The sequence below is a fragment of the Orycteropus afer genome, unplaced genomic scaffold (assembly GCF_000298275.1).
Source record: "Orycteropus afer afer isolate SDZICR_OR568_19922 unplaced genomic scaffold, OryAfe1.0 scaffold00289, whole genome shotgun sequence".
NCBI lineage: Eukaryota > Metazoa > Chordata > Mammalia > Tubulidentata > Orycteropodidae > Orycteropus > Orycteropus afer.
The window spans coordinates 2,724,104-2,741,255 of record NW_006921876.1 but is presented as its reverse complement, the minus strand read 5'-3'; the positions used below and the strand labels follow the sequence as shown (position 1 = coordinate 2,741,255).

Sequence of the window (17,152 nt, the reverse complement as noted above, 5' to 3'; positions counted from 1 at the left end):
CAAGTTAGAGATTATAGAGGGCTTGAGTTAGAAGGCTAAGAAGAGAGAGGAAGAATAGAGAGACTGTGTCAGGTAAAGAAGAGGAGGGGACACCTGGGCAATGATGTAGCTATCAGGAGGCCTGGAAAGATGAGAGGGATGTCAAGAGCTCCAAGAGCACTGGTCCAGCAGACCCTGGTGATTGGAAGGACCAAGGCATCTCAGGAAGCCAACAGGATTGGCCTGGTTGATGGTAGATGGAGGTAGTCCCAGCCCAGGAGACTAAAACAAAATAAGGGGTCTCTAGGAGAGGACACTGAGGGATCTGGAGATGGGAACTTCTGAGAATGAGACAACTGAGCAAAGCAGACTGGTGATGGGGAACAGGGGTTGTCCCTTCCTGGATTGGAACATGGCTCCCAGATTTTGGTTTCTAAGTATGCAGCCAAGTCCTCTGAGTCCCCAAGAGAAAGATCAGACTTGAAAATACTGAGAACCACTGCTTTCTGTCAGATCTCTCTGTACATAAACAAACCAGAAATGTTAGATAAATAAGCACAAGAGATCCAGGGCTAGGGGCCAGCATGAGTGGTTATTTTCTTACTGATGTTTATAGAGAGTTATGAGCTGTTAAGTGGAAATATGGACTATGAGAAACAGAAGTGGCAAGTGTGTCATGTGTTCAAACAAGAATTGATTAAGCATCTATGCACACAGGCATGGAGCTTGGAATACTGAAGACAGACTCAGCACCTGCCTCTAAGAAGTTTGTTGGCTAGTGGGAGAGACCATTGTTAAGCAAATAACTACAAAATAATTAATTACAAATATACAAGAACAATAAGAAAAAGAATAAGGTGCTTTGCTTGTATGTAATAGGAATCTAATAGGGCCAGGGAGTCGGGCATTCTCAGAAGAAATGGCATTTTAGCTACACACCAAAGAGGGTAGGAAGCAGGAGTTGGGCAGCAGGTCCTGGGTCAGGAAGGAGCTTGGATCACTGGGTAGAGGACTAGTTGGAGGTAACATGCGAGAGGCAGAGAGTGGTGAGACATGGTAGAGAGGTAGGAAGAGATAGATCATGTGAGGCATTGTGGGCCATGCAGAAGTCTTCATCCTAAGAGCAAAGGGAATAGAGAGGAAGTAAGCAGGGGGCAAAAAAGCAGCAAGAGAGGGCAGTAGAACAGAGTGGTTAAGAGCACAGACTCGGGAGCCAGACTATGTAAGTGCAAATCCCAGCTCTACAACTTACTATCTGTGTGACCAAGGTCAAACTATCTAACCTCTTTGTGCCTCATTCTCATCCTCTGTGAAATGGGATAATACTAGCACCTACTAGTGTTATCTTACTAGTACACTAATAGGTTGTCATGAGAATTCAGTCATGAAAGTGCCTGGCATATACTAAGTAAGGAGGAAGAGTTGATGTGAGTGGGCTCAATAGGAACAATTCCATACCATGAACCCATCACTGCCTGGCTAAGAGCTATTGGCACCCAGGAAAGTTTTGGCCTTTCTAGCAGATGCCATTTAGACAAGAGTCTCTTGGCCTTGGGCAACCATTCTGGCGGCATTGTCCTCTGGCCCCAGGAGGGCAGGGGTTATGCTCACCCAACACTGGGGCCTGGCACATGGAAGGTGCTTAGTAACTATTGGCAAAATGGATTACAAATGAGTGAATGAATGGATCTGTAGAAGAATACTTATGCTAGCTATAATTTATTGAGCATTTACTATGTACCTTACTAAATGCTTTCCATAATTCATTTCATTTCATTCAATGATATTGTGAAGAGGCTACTGTTTAACATTTTCCAGTAAGAGAGATTTGGGGGAATAAGTTCTCAGTGGGGGAGGCCTAGTCATACTTCAGAGAGCCCAGTTAGTGAGAAATGTGTTAGCCCTCAAAGAAAGGCCTTTTGACTATAAGTTGGGGTCCTGAAAGCAAGAATTCAATCTGAAAAGTAGGCTATGCTGGACACAGTTTCTCTAAAGATCTAACTGCATATACTTATAGTTATGTCATCTTCCTTAGCAAGGCACAGAGTGATGGGTTTATTTTACCTCTTTTTGAAATAGGAAAATGGTGCATCCTAGGGAGACATTACTTTCCCCAGTCACTGCTGGGCAGAGCTCAGAGCAGAATCCAGGAGTCCTGAGTTCTCAGCTGGTGATACACTCTCTCCCATCCCCTATCTGAGACATTGGGAGAACTGCTTTTGATCTTCCTGTCTGCTCTGAATCTAATCAGAGTCCCACACATTCCTTCCTGAAGCAGAGTTCTGGGAGGGGATGCAGGCTCAGCTATCAGGGTGAGGAAGCTCAGTGTGTTCTCAGCCCAGGGCCTGCTTCCTCCCTGCTGAGGCCAGTGCAGCACTGGCGCAGGCCTCCCTCTTCCTGAGCGGCTTTGTTTGGCCTTCTTCTCCAGAGACTATTATTTTGGGAGAGTGCTGAGTTCAGCACTGCTGCAAGGTGCAGTTGGAGACACCCTTCTGTCCTCAGTTGGCCCTTCAGAGCTGGCCTCAGGGCTGGGGCTGCCTGCCTCCATGCACAGCATCCCTCCCCACATAGTATCACAGTGTCCAGCCAGAGCCACCCATCAGACAGCAGTGTGGGCTTCCCAGGAGCTGAGAGACACGAAGGAGGAGCTGAGGGTTGGAGAGGGAGAGTGCTCTGAGAGGCATTTAGCCTACTTCAATCACTACTCCTAGGAGAAAAATTGAGGCAGGGCTCACATGAGCACCCCCAGCACCTGCCCCCAGGCCCTGCACTTAAGGTCACCAGCTACCAAAACTTTGCCTTAAAGCCCAAGAAGCAACCTGACCCTCAGCCAATTGACCACACCTGGAGCGAGTGCAGGGGGCAGGGCAAGGAGCTGTACTGAGAGGCTTATATAACCATTTCTGCAGCCTGCTCGCTGCACTGGCAGCCAGGATAAGAGTGACAGCAAAGCCCTACCCTGACAGGGAGGTGCCTCAGCCAGGACTGCAAATTGAGTCCAGCTTGGAGTGGGCCCAGGTCCTCCCAGGGTATTTGTGTCTAGGTGGTAGATTAACTGCTGCAGCCCCAAGCAGCTGCCCAACTTTCTCCCTCTACTTAGCAGAGGTCTCTGCCCCACCAGGTGGGCTCCTGGGTCAGGGGATGGGAAGGGAGCCCCCAGAGGGGATCATCCACTCTAAAGGCTTTTTCTGTTTCAGGTGCCCATGAGTTCAACAATGAAGCTGGCCACATCAGTCCTGTTGCTGGGTCTAATCATGGTGGTCACTGGAGGGGAGGAAGAAAATGACCCGTGTGTCTATGAGGCCCTCTCCAACAATGATGCCCTCTTATGCAAGTAAGAAAGGGTAGTCTGGGATGGGAAGCATGATGTGTGGGTGAAAACTGGAATTGATGGGGGGCATTTCCAGAACTAAGGAGCACTGTCTTCCAGGCCAACTTTGGTGGGACAGGTAGAATATATGTCAATTCTGTAAACTACCTTGACAGAGCGTCACATTGAGGAACAAAATTTGCAATAGGTGCCTTCTTTCTGGGTGACAGTTCTCTGAGGCCTGGAATGGCTGTGGGATGACCGGCCTTCAAATCTAAAATGGCCCTGTGGGCCTGGCTCACCCTCCCTGCAGGGACCAAGGGGCCACAGTTCAGAGAGAGACTAGGCCAGAATGCTCCCTCCCTCTGCAACAAAGTGAGATTTTACATATGGTATTTTAAAAAACAGTGTGTGCTCAGACCCTCTGCATGTGGGAGATGGCTATCAGTTTTCTGGTAATCGGCCCCAGAAGTGTTGAAGAGGTAGACCCTCTAAGGAGTGTGGCTACTGGATGGAGTCCAGTTCAGAGACAGGCATCAGAAGGCAAGCCTTTTCTCTTTCAAGAGCAGTTTTCTTCCTGTCTGTGTCAAAAAGCCTGGAGTTCAGCTTTTCTTACCAACTCTGTTGTTTAGAAAAGCAAATCTGAATTTTCTGGCCTTGTGGGTCTTCTTCAATGTGTCCTGGTCTTCTTTGCTGCCAGTTTCCTTCTGCCAATTTGGTGGCTAAGTAGAGTGACCCCTCCTGAGACCATCTTTGAGCAACTGGACCAAGGGAGGAAGAATGGTCACTTTTATTTTTCCTCTCTATCATTTGAATTTTCACAAGCATTACCTTTAGAGTAATAAATAAATATTTTCCCTTGAAAACTTATGTAGTTGATTCCTTAAAAAAGCAAACAAAAAAAGTAACATAGATTTTACTCAAACCAGTACATTTAAAAAAAAAAAAAAACCAACCTTTAAAGCAATTCTGGCTAAAGTTTTTGTATAGAAGAAAGGAGAGATGTGGCTGCCTCTCACATCTGTGTAATAGGTAGGCTTTGATTCTGTAGGTGCTCTGTTGCATGAAGCCTTCCTATGGCAGCAGGCTTTGGACACTGATAGCCAGAAGATCAAATCCCCCGAGTGTGAGCTGGGCTAAGGCAAGGCTGGGCAGGACCATAATAATAGCCCCATTCTGGAGAGCCTCAGTGCTTCCCAATGCTTTCCACATGACGGTACACAAAGAAAACAATAATATCTGTATGGTCACTAGATGTGGCTGGCCTGGGGCCCGAGATGACTCTGCTGCCAAGATCCATATCTGGTTGCCCTGGGGATCCATGCACCTGGCACACATTAGAAGCTCTGGGCCACCTGCTATGTGCCAGGCACTCTACGGGGTGCTTTCAACCCCTTGACTTATTTAGTTGTTATAATGAGCTGATAAAGTAAATATTATCATCCCCACTTTGCAGATGAGGAACTCCTAGAGATTAAATACCCTGTCCATTGATTTTTCAGTGGTTACACAGTTTGGAAGCAGCAAGCGCAGGATTCAAACGTCCCTTATCTGACCCTAGCAGGAGCTCTGGTAGCGCAGTGCCTAAGGCACTTGACTGCTAACCAGAAGGCTGGCAGTTCAAACCCACCAGCCACTCCTCCGAAGGAAGTTTGGGCAATCTCCTTCCTTAGTGATACTGCCTCGGAAACCCAGGGAGGGGTCGCTATGAGTCAGGTCTGACTCGAGGGCACATAACAACAACTGACCTTGCCACTCAGGTTCTTTCCTCACCTCCTTTTCTGCTACTGACCCCTCCCCACTGCAGGAAGCTCCTCCAGAGCCCAGAGCTTCTCAAACTTGAGTAAAGGGAAGCCGTTCTCAAGGACTTCCTATAGGATACAACAGTAGAGTCTCGGTTTGAGAGACATGAACTTAAGAAACTAAGGCTATGGAAATGTCTTCTGGTTGTAAACCATCAATGCCAAAAGAGAAACTTTGTCTTTATTATTGCTGAAGATTTTTGTTCCTCAAAGGTCATCCTTGAAATGAAAACACGTCTTGGACATGTCCTAGTGAACCACAGGTCTTACAATCTATTAGAAGTGAAAACAAAGAGTTTTATCAAAGGTAGAGATATTCTCGAACCTGAGACACCCTAGCACCCAGGCAGGGCCCTGTAGTGTTCCAAATTGCAAGAAAAGAGAAGTCTTTGTCGGATGGAGTAAACGAAGGGATATGTGCTTACAGGCATTAGTGGGGTACGTGACAAAAAGTTACAAGGAATTGTGAAACTATGATGCTTCTTAACATTATCATTTCTATTTCCTAACCTCCTGGGACATATTGACCAAGGTGTTCTTGTAACAGGCTGAGTAAACACTCTCAGCAAACATCTTTTAATAAACAGTTCCCCACACAAGCTAACATCTTGACCCTTGCTCCTTTTGGGTTACAAGCAGTTAAACTTTTATAAGAACCTGAATTGTTTCTTCAGAGCAGTATAAGCAGAGATGTTAGGCTAAGCTGAAGTCTGATTCAAAATGGAGTTTGATTTAGATTTGGAGCAGCCATTTTAGTCAAGTCAAGTGCCTTGGTTTTGGGGTTTGCTTACTCAGACATATCAGGGCCTCGGACAGATGAGTATCTCCTGTGCTAGGACCTCTCCCTAGGAATCCTCCTCAACTCCAGGTTCTGGCCTCTCCAAGAGACACCCCATCCCCTTCTGCCCAAGATAGCACTCCTTTGCAGCTATTTAAATTCTAACAGGGAATTTTTGAAGTTAGTACTCAATATCTAAAGGTATGAATCTATAAAGGTGGGAGCTCTGATAGTGTAGTGCCTAAGGCACTTGACTGCTAACCAGAAGGCTGGAGGTTCAAACACACCAACCACTCCTTGGAAGGAAGATGGGACAATCTACTTCCGTAGTGATACTGCCTCGGAAACCCAAGGAGGGGTCACTATGAGTGAGTCTGACTCGAGGGCACATAACAACAACAACAACAACAACATAGAGATAAGCAGTAGGAAAATATTTTTAAGAGAGATTATGTTCCAGAATAATAGCTTCCCTAGTTCTGAGGTAAACCAAGGACTAGACTGACCAAAGCAGTGAGAGTCAGAGCCCTAGACTCAGCCTCAGAATCAAAAGAACAAAAGCCAACTGACCTCCTATCCAGAAGGTGAATGCCCTCAACAGTGCTCTCCCCACTGCCAACAAAAGTGGCCCTAAAGCCTTTCTTTGAACTCTTCCAGTGATTGAGTGCTCACTCACAAAGACTTCCTTCCAATGAAAAGTTTTGACCTCTTTCAAAAATCAGTAACCATCGAGTTGACTCCAGTTCATGGTAACTTCATGTGTGTGGAAGTAGAAACTGTGCTCCACAGGATTTTCAATGATTATGATCTTATAGAAGTGTATCACTAGCACTTTCTTCTGAGGCACTCTGGATAGACTCGAACCTCCAAACTTTTGATTAGCAGCCAGGTGCATTAACCATTTGTACTACTCAAGGACCCCTCCCCCCCTTCAGAAAGTTCATCCTTAGCTCAAGGCAGAGACTGCTTTTCTTTAACTTCAATTCATTCTAGTTTTGCCCCAAGAACTGCATAGAACAAGTCTAGTTTCTTTTCTTCTTGACAGCCCATCAAATGTTTGGAGACAGATGTCATGACCCAGACCATCACTGCCAGCTCTTCCTAATCTGGGCAGCCATCTGCAGTCCTTAGGGATCTTGGTTCTGGAGCCCCCACCTTCAAGAAGAGATTGTTGGAAGTGGACCTGTTGCTCTTTAAAATAATAATAATAATAATAATAATTGTAGAATGCCACACTTTCACACTGGGCACCAAGCGATAGAGGGTGGGGTGCTCATCAGAGCCCCCTCATGCCTTTGTGAAATCAGTCTTATATCCCATGGTCCTTTATGTCACCCTGGCCTTTGGGCAGCTGGAATTCTGAACTTCAAAAGATATGGCTGGAGAAACACGTTTCCCTGATTCAATCCTTATAATGCTAAAGAGACTTCAGTGACCTGGTGCTGAATTTTCTCTGGGACTCTTGAGTCCTGACTCAGTGTTTTTGTCAGTCTAGTCCCTGGCTTCTCTCAGAAGTAGGGAAATACTATTCTGAAAGACCTTTCTTAAAATATTTTCCTACTGCTTATCTCTGTACATAAAATTACTCCTTTATAGAATAATACCTCAGGGTATTGAGTCCTAACTTTAAGAATTCCCCAGCATAGTGCCTAAGGCACTTGACTGCTAACCAGAAGGCTGGCGGTTCAAACCCACCAGCCACTCCTCAGAAGGAAGGTTGGGCAATCTACTTCCATAGTGATACTGCCTTGGAAACCCAAGGAGGGGTTGCTATGAGTCAGGTCCAACTTGACAGCACATAACAACAACAGCAACATTAAAATCCATAGGTAAGAAAACTGAATTCTGGAAGAGTTAAATGACAGACTAGGAAGGCTGTGTTGTACAGGGGAAATTGCCAGACAAGCCCACCAGATTAGCTATCTATTGCTGCATAACAAATAACTCCAAATGTTAGCAGTTGCAAACGTTTATTGTCTCAAAGTTTTTTTTGGGCCTGGCTCAGCTGGTCATCTCCAGTCAGAAGGTCTCTCAGGAGGTTACAGTCAAGCTGTTGGCTAGGGCTGCAGTCTCATCTGAAGGATCAGCTGGTTGGAATGGAGTGCTCCATTTCCAAGCTCACTCATGTGGTTGTTGGCAGGCCTTGGTTCTTGCCATCTGGCTTCTCCACAGGGCTGCTCACATGACAGCTCGCTTCCTCCAGAGCAAGGGTCTGAGAGTGCAGGCGAGAGAGAACTTCCAGCAGAAATCACTGTCTCCTTAGAACCTAATCTCAGAAGTGTTCTGTTTGTTAAGAATGAGTCACTAAATGCAGCCCACCCTCAAGGGGAAGGAATTACACAAGGTTATGAATGCCAGGAGGCAGGATCATTGGGGATCATCTTATAGACTGTCCGCTACAACCACGTTTCTCTTCTCTTCTCAGTTTACCAACTATGGACCTGAGTTAGTTAATGAACTTTCTCTGGGTCTCACTTTACTCATCTGGAAGATGAGAAAAATGGTAATGACACTGGGTGCTTCAGAGTATTGTTACACTAAATGGTATAACATGTATGTGATGCACCTGGTCTATTGGGGTGGCCCAACAAAGGCCATTCCTCCGCCCCTCCCCCAAGTCCCTTATAGAATGTTAGTTAATGGCAAAGCTGGGATATATCCTCCAGCTCTATTCATTCCATTATCTAGGGTGCTTCCAAGTCTTGTTCAAGGCGATCAGGAGGTCCCCAAAATCTCAGAATGGAAATTAGAACAGCTCTCACATGAGGTAACCCATGAGCAGTAAGAGCAGCACCAGAAAATGGTGCCTTTAAAGTTTGGGGCTCAAACACTTGTTTTAAAGCGAATTCTTACTAAATTTAGGCTTTTCTTCAGTTCCTCTCAGTCTTGGATTTTTTTTCAGGCTGATTTGATCATCAGAATTGTTAGCTATCAGCTTGGTGTCATTCACAAATCTGATAATTTTCCTTCCACATCCTTAGCCGAGTCTTTGATAAACTTCTACATAAGGACCACTCCAGTATGGGGCAAAGTGTGTGGGGAGGAGGCAGAGAGCCCCACAGTGTGATAGAAGACCCATACCTGATCCCTGGTCTCCAGCATACACTCTATGAAGTACATTTTCTGTGGCTTTAGGCCTACCCACCAAATATCAATTTCCTCATTTTATTTGTATAAATATTTTAAAGTTTGTAGCAATTCTACTGGGGTGAAAAGAGGAGATTTTTTTACTGGGGGAACACCCATTGACCCTCAGTTTACTTCCTCCTTGCCTCTTGGTTCTTCCTAGGCCTGAGGTGGGCAGCCTGGGCCTACTCTCTCTCTCCTGCTGGTGGAAGATCCCCCTCTCAGCCTCTCCTTAGCTGCAGTGGCAGGGAGCTGTGGCAGAAACAAAGCAAACAGTCCCTAAAATGCTGCTGTGGAGATACAGGAAAATCAATGTGCTAAGATTTCAAACTCTATTAAATTATGCCACACCCTCCAAAAAGGGGAGCTCTGGTGGTGCAGTGGTTAAAGCATTCAGCTGCTGACCAAAGGGTTGGTGGTTTGAAAGCACCAGATGCTCAGAGGCTGGGGGTGGGGGGGAAGATGAGGCAATCTGCTTCCCTAAAGATTTATAGCCTTGGAGACCCCGTTGGGCAATTCTAATTCTAATCAATTCTAAAAGGTTAGAATGAGGTGAAAATGAATTGGAATAGACTCAGTGGCAGTGGGTTGAGCTTGGTCCTAAAGGAATTGCTGTGACTTTGGAAGTTACAAGAAACAAGTACCGTCAGCCAAACGTCCTTCAGCTAACTGGCTTTGGGGCATTGCCCTGCTTCCACTTTTTGCAACCAGACCATCTGAATGGTATTGCGGATGTTGGTCCCCGGAAGTGTCTTGGTCTGCATCTGGTCTGCAGCAAGGTTGTGGCCTCCGGCTGCCTCTGCCCACAGGTTGATCTGAGGATGCTCTGCAATAGTGGGGATGGAGGTGGAGGATGGTGGGGAGAGAATGGGGGTGCTCCCCACCAGGAAGCAGCTCTTTGCTCTAACCTTCAGGAGTTCCCCCTCCAGATCTGCTTCCTCAAAATATGTTCTCACTGGGTCCCCCCTCAAGCATCCTCCCAACAGGGAACTTGCGACAGCTCTGTGGAGCAGCTCAGCCACTCTGAGCTTTTAGGAAAGGCTGGGCCCTGTACCTCCCCAGCCCCAAACCCCAAGCCCCTCAAAACCATTCTTCAATCTTTATAACCAAATCAACCCCACAGAAACCTTGAGTCAGGAAGGAAAAAATGAGTGAACATAAATAAACAAACAAACAAAAAGTTGGCATAAAGGTTTGCTTTTTTTTGTTGAATTTATATGAAAGTCTATCTTAGTTTCAAATATAAATATTCCTGTCTATATTTAATATATATATAAATCCTGACTTTCAAACACAAGTGAGAACTTAAGACCACCTGGTGAAAGATGTGGAATCAGCCAGATTTGCTCTAGGCTGCAGCCTTCGGCTCCTTGTTCTTCATCATCTTATCTTCCCTTCTAGAAAGCCAGGTTGTTTGTGCTCTGCTTCTTGGGGAGAAAAGAGATAAATAAATTCACTCTACAGTGGTAATGACTAGATCCCCCCACCCAGCCACCCAGGGATTTTCCACTCTAAAAGAGAGCCAAGGGTATGGGCAAAACTTAACCCAAAGAAGTTGATTACTCAACTAATGGAATTTCAGCATACAGGGTGGTGGATCCTGACTGTTTAGAGGAGAAACAAAGTCTTAGCAACAATTTTCTCTGCCCAGAAAGGAGGCAGAGAAAATTTGTGCATTCTTCGTGTAATAAGAATGTTCCTGAAAAGCAACGCATAAATAATAGTCTTATAAATTGTTGTTGTTGTTATGTGCCATAAGAGTCAGACCCAACTCATAGCGACCCCTCCTTGGGTTTCCGAGGCAGTATCACTACGGAAGTAGATTGCCCCATTTTCCTTCTGAGGAGTGGCTGTTGGGTTTGAACCGCCAGCCTTCTGGTGGGTTTGAACTGCCAGCCTTCTGTTTAGCAGTCAAGTACCTTAGGCACTATGCTACCAGAGCTCCCCTTATAAACCTAGTCCTACTTTAAAGACACTGACCAAGTTTGCCTAAGGATGTATACTCTCTTCTGGGAGTAAATATTGATGATGATAATGCTTACAACATGCCAGTCTCTGTTCTAAACATTAAGACAGGACTTTTAGGTACTGTTCAAAAAAAGAGAACCTAAACCCACTGCCATCAAGGTGATTCTGACTCATAGCAACCCTCATTGGGTTTCTGAGGTGGTAAATCTTTACAGAAGTAGATTGTCCCATCTTCCTTCTGCAGAGTGGCTGATGGGTTTGAACTACCAACCTTCTGGTTAGTAGTCACCAGAGCTCCTTTTAGGTACTGTTGGTGTTCCCATTTTACAAGTGAAGAAACTGAAGCGCAAAGCAGTCAAGGAACTCCTGGGTCACACACCTCAAGCCCTGTGAACCCCAAGCTCCTCTAAAACCCTGACATGGAGTGACCACCTCCCTCTTTCTGTAGGGGCCTTGAAGTTTTGTACCCAGAGCTGGGGAACATTGGCTGCATGTATGTTCCTGACTGCAGCAACTACAGACAGAAGATCACCCACTGGTCTGAGCCAATAGTCAAGTTCCACGGTGCTTTAGAGGTGAGTAAGCAGGGTCTGCCATGAAGGGAGTGGGTTGTAAGGTCTTGGTTTCCCTTGGAGCTTGCTCATCTGGGTGACGTGAAGCTGCCTGCAGAGCCATCTGGGTTGAGTGTGGTGGAACCAGATGGCTGGTGCACCAGCATATGCCTTCTTGAGGGTGGCTCCACCGCCGTGGGGAAGAAGCTGGGTGTTGGGACAGGGAGAGGGGGTTGCAAAGTGGGAGCTTTGGCGATGCTCAGGGACCACTCTGCTCAGGCTTTTTTACTGAGCCTGCCTCCGCAGTGTCAATGTGAAGACTAGTTTGTGCGTGCTTGGGAATCAACTGAGAAAAGGTGAGGGGGCAGGGGAGGAGCCCTTTCTCCAGGTGCAAGGCACTGGGCTTTCAGAATGAGCTTCTCGTGTAGGTTAAATCGAGGAGGTCAGGTGTCTCTTTACCCTGGAAAATTGAGACATGCTCTTGTTTTGCCCAAGGTTTTCTAAAACAGATCAAGGCATTTGAGGAATTGGAAATAACTCTTTTTGATAACCGGAAATGATTAGTATCGTGTTGTTCTGCACAGAGTTTCCCTTGGCTTGAGGGGGATAGCCTTTGAAAATTACTTTCAGATGTAGAAAGCCTGGGGAAGGGCAACAGGAGTGGGGACTGGAGACGCTGCTGCTATCCCCAGTAGTCTGGCAGTGTTCTGGGGAGAGTTGCTCCAGCCTCCTGATTGCCATTTCTGTCCTCCTTCACTTCTAGCGCCAGACTGAGTCCCCAGAGTGTCAGAGATAGACAGCGACTTCTTGCTTTTTGCTGTTTTTTAGGAGGGGATGCCAGTGTCAACCTAGGTACAAGGACTGTGATGTGACCAGGACTCAGGTCAAAAATGAGTGGAGCAGAGTGTCACAGTCAGGATGTGAACAAACCTATGTACTCATGCCAACCTCCTGGGTGCCTCTGGGTGGTGTGGCAGGGAGAGGCTACAGTGTGTTCTTGTTGGTCCGGCTTCAGGTCCCTGCCCCACTTGGGGGCCCAAGTCTAGGACCTCACCAGCCCTCAGTGCTGCTCCCCTTGCCCCAGTCAGGCCTGACAGCAGTCAGTGTAGACATAGCAGGAGAGCAGAATAAGATGTTGTAGTGAGTAGGGCATGCACACATTACTCTAGAGGCTGTAGAGGCATAGATTTTCATTTCTTTCTTAAACTTTTTTTCACTACCAGAGAGCAAGTAGGTTGTGATATGTCTCAGAATTTATGAGGCTGATTTCATGACTCTTTAATGGTTTATCATGGTTGTAACAGCGACTACCTCCTCTTTTCTGGAAAGTTCAGCAAGAGAGTAGTGAGTTCTTTCTGGGTCTCTCCTCTCTCCCTGCCCCAAGACCTTACACATAAACACACACACTGATACACACACATTCACATGTCAGCCCTTCTCCATGGAGACCCTTGGGCTGGGTCACACCTGCAGACAGCCAAGAGGAGCAGAGGAAAGGAAAGCTGCTAGGATTACCACTTTTGGGATGGAAGATGGCGGGCTACAAAAGCAGGACAGGAACCCAGTTCCTTAGGTGAAGAGTATATGCTACCCTCATGGCACAGGACTCTCAGTTATTTCATTTGTAGAATGAGGAGGTTGGACCAGATGCTTTCACAACCCAATGACTCTCGCAAGAGAAAGAGTTCTCAGCAAAGGCCTCCACTCTGTTTGCTGAGATTGCTGCAAATGTCCACTAGATGGCAGTGTAGACTTTCTGAGTACCTGGTGTGTTTTTTAAAATAACTTTATTGTGATTTCGGTGGAAGTTTGCAGAGCAAATTGGTTTTGCATTCAACAGTTCATACATATTTTGTTTTGTGACATTGACTGAAATTCCTACAAGGTAGCAGTACTCTTCCCAGTTCCTCCCTATGTTTACCATTTCCCTTTTTCCTTCTCTCCTGTCCCTTCCTGTCTTCCTATCTTCATCCCTGGGGTAATGCTGCCTTGTGATCTGGTATGGTTGATTGTTCCATGGGATACATACCTCCCTGGTGTTACTGTTCACTTTATGATGTTGTTATGTGCCTTCGACTCAGACCCGACTCATAGTGACCCCTCCTTGGGTTTCCGAGGCAGTATCACTACGGAAGTAGATTGCCCCATCTTCCTTCTGAGGAGTGGCTGGTGGGTTTGAACTGCCAGCCTCCTGGTTAGCAGTCAAATGCCTTAGGCACTATGCTACCAGAGCTCCCGTTCACTTTATAGGCCTATCTATTGTTTGGCTGAAAGTTGAGCCAAGAGAATGAGTTCAGTTCCTGGCTTGAAGGGTTATCTAAGGGCAATAGCCTCAGGGGTTCCACCAGTCTCTATCAAACCACTGAAAGTCTGGTCTTTTTTTAATGATTTTGAGTTTTGTTCCACATTTTTCTCCCACTTATCCAGGATCTCCTACTGTGATCCCTTTCAGAGCAGTCAGCTGTGGTAGCTGGATACCGTCTCATGGTCATGGATGCTAGAGTTCACATGATCCATTAGTTCTTTGGACTAATTGTTTCCTTATGTCTTTGATTGTCTTCACTCCAGATGGAGAGAAACCAATAGTTGCACCTTAGATAGCCGCTCACAAGTTTGTTTGTTTGTTTTTAATTTTTTATTGTGATTTGTGTAAAAGTTTACAGAGCAAATTCATTTTCCATACAGCAGTTCATACACATTTTGTCCCATGACATTGACTGCAATTTCCCACAATGTAATAGCTCTATTCCCACTCCCATTCCCATAGTTACTTCTCTGTGTCCTTCCCTCCCGTGCACTCCTGCCCCCTCAAGCTGTCTCCCTGTGCATACACGGCCCACAACTGATTCTCCCACAACTGATCTCTCCAAGGAATGTATCTACCTAATGTAAATGTTCATCTTATATGCCTATTTTCTTGTTTAGCTGGCAGCCATTGGAGTGGGTTCAACTCCAGACCTGAAGAGCAGCTAGGGGCCATAGTCTCAGTGGTTCCATCAGGCTCTATCAAACCAGCATACCTGGGCCCTTTTTTATTATTTCTTTTCCCCAAATGATTTTGAGTTTTGTTCTACATTGTTCTCCCACTTTATCCAGGATCTCCTACCAAGATCCCCCTCCAAGTGGTTGACAGTGGTAGCCAGGTGCCATCTAATTTTTCTGCCCTCATAGTTGTATAGGCTGAGGATCACATGGTATACCAGTCACTTGGACTAATTGTTTCCATGTGTTTTTGGTTTTCTTCATTCTTCTTTGCTCTGGATGAGGAGAGACTCGTTGGATAGAGATGACTGCTTGCAAGCTTTTAAGATCCTAGTCGCTACTCAACAAAATAGGATGTAGAACATTGTCTTTATGGACATCAGATGACCTTGATGTCCCTGAGACTATGGACCTCAGTCCCCTAACCCGTCAACTCATTTTCTGAAGGTGTTTGGTTAAGGCTAAGAAGTTTTCATAACTTTGCCCCCATATGCTCTTCTATATTCATGGACACATTCGCAGCAAATGTAGATACATATGTAGAAATATCTCTGGTCACCTATATATATTTGTGGACATAGTCCCATTTGCCTTCCCATCCCTGTTCAGCTTGTGTGTCTATCTAGATATCCATTCATAGATTATTGTTATTGTGGGATTGTGTTATTGTGTGTGTAATAGTATTTACCTTTGTTTCCTTTAACTCTTGTGCTCCTCCCAGTGTCTTCCTTTGCCTTGATCATTTTGTGTTGACTGCTCCCTTATTAGGAGCTCTGGTGGCGTAGTGCCTAAGGAATCTGACTGCTAACCAGAGGTCTGGAGTTCAAACCTACCAGCCACTTCTCAGAAGGAAAATTGGGCAATCTACTTCCATAGTGATACTGCCTCGGAAACCCAAGGAGGGGTTGCTATGAGTCAGATGCAACTCGATGGCAGTGAGTTTGGTTTTTTTTGTTTTTGTTTTTGGCCCCCTTATTGTATACTGCCTTTCCCTTCACCAAGGTTAATACGAGCACACACTCTAGTTTGTGACTTCCCCTGCCTTTCCATACCATTCCTGGTAACCTTCAAAGAATGGTTCTTTTTGTGTGTAAATCTTTTCTTGACTTTTCACAGACAGAACTTCATAAAGTCTTTGGGTTGGATGATGTTTAGTTGATACTGATTGTCCTGGGGTGCAGGGATATAATACAGAGAAGATATCAGCCCCACCATGTCCTGAAATCTCCCATTTTTAACAAAACCAGCCTGCTTCATCTCTGGAGTAGACAGAAGAGAAAAGGGGCCTGGAATATGAAGGGCACAAAGCTGTGGTCAAAAAAGCCAAGGAGGGCAGAGACTTCACAAAGTTTTGGTCGACAGTGGTAGAAAGAGAAAGGAGCATTCTACTACAACAGACCCATAGTCTCTAGATCAACTGACCCCCGAGAGGGCAGATTCAGTTGGAGTTTTTCTTACTGTTTTTTGTTTTTGTTTTTGCCAATTTTTGTTGTTGATGTAAAACTATACATAACACAACATTTGCCAATTCAACATTTTTCAGGTGTACAATTTAGTGATATCAGTTACATTATCAGTTGGAGTTATTAAAAGCTACCATTTATGGAGTACTATTTTCTCCTGGCTACCATTCATGTATCATGTTATTTCATTTTATCATCAAATCTGAAATGTTACCTGTTTTATTAGTTGGAGCTCTTTTAGTGGCAAGTGACAAAAAGCAAACTTAGCTGGGCTTAAGCCAAAGCCAAAGCCAAAGCCAAAGAAAAAGGTAGTGGGGAATTTATTGGTTCACAAAACTGAAAAGTCCAGGGGTACTTGCAGGCAGCAATAGATCCAGGTGCTCCAATAATGTCACCAGGCATCTGTCTCTATCTCTTGACTCTGGTTTCTTTTGTTTATTTGTAAGCACTCTCTTTTTTTATGGTGGCAAAGACAGGCCCCATCAACATCAGGCTATGTTTTACCAGTTTGTCCTTCCCAGTGGAAATAACTTTTCTTTCCTACCATTAAAAGTCCCAGTATTTGTCCTGCTTAGGTCCATGCCCATCCCTGAACCAAACAGTGACCCTGATTAGCCAAACGTGGGCAGTTGCTTTTAATCTATATGGACTAAGAACAGAAGAAAAGGACTCCTCCCACGTAAATCAAGGTGCTGTTTATCAGACGAAAGGGGAAAGGATTTTGGGTGAGAAAAATAAGAGAAGTTTCTATGTTGTTGTTGTTGTTAGGCACCATGGAATTGGTTTTGACCCTGTGTCCAAAAAATGAAACACTGCCAGATCTTTTATATATATATATATATATATATATATATATATATAATTGTGATTTGGGTGAAAATTTACAGAGCAAATTCACTTTCCATACAGCAGTTCACATACACTTTGTCTCATGACATTTACTACAATTTTCCACAATGCAACAGCTCCCCTCCCACATCCTCCCCACAGTTACCTCTTCCCTGTGTCCATCCCTCCATGCACTCCTGCCCCCTGAGCTGTCTCCCTATGCATAAGCAGCCCTTCTTTCTCCCATGATGTTCTCTCCAAGGAGTGTATCTACCTCAGGTAAATATTTTACTCATATGCCTGTCTATTGTTTGGCTGGAAGCCACAAGTGTGGGTTCAATTCCAGACCTGAAGGGCAACTAGGG

At 45.3% G+C, this 17,152-nt stretch overlaps 1 protein-coding gene across 1 annotated transcript in view; it reads left to right on the top strand.

The window, feature by feature from the left end:
- Positions 1–3,182: 3,182 nt before the first annotated feature.
- Positions 3,183–17,152, top strand: part of PEBP4 (phosphatidylethanolamine binding protein 4) — a 360,168-nt gene continuing 346,198 nt past the window's right edge. The window contains exons 1-2 of the mRNA XM_007950834.1: positions 3,183–3,313; positions 11,412–11,538. Coding sequence (XP_007949025.1) covers positions 3,183–3,313; positions 11,412–11,538 — 258 coding nt within the window. The remainder of the gene's footprint in view (positions 3,314–11,411; positions 11,539–17,152) is intronic.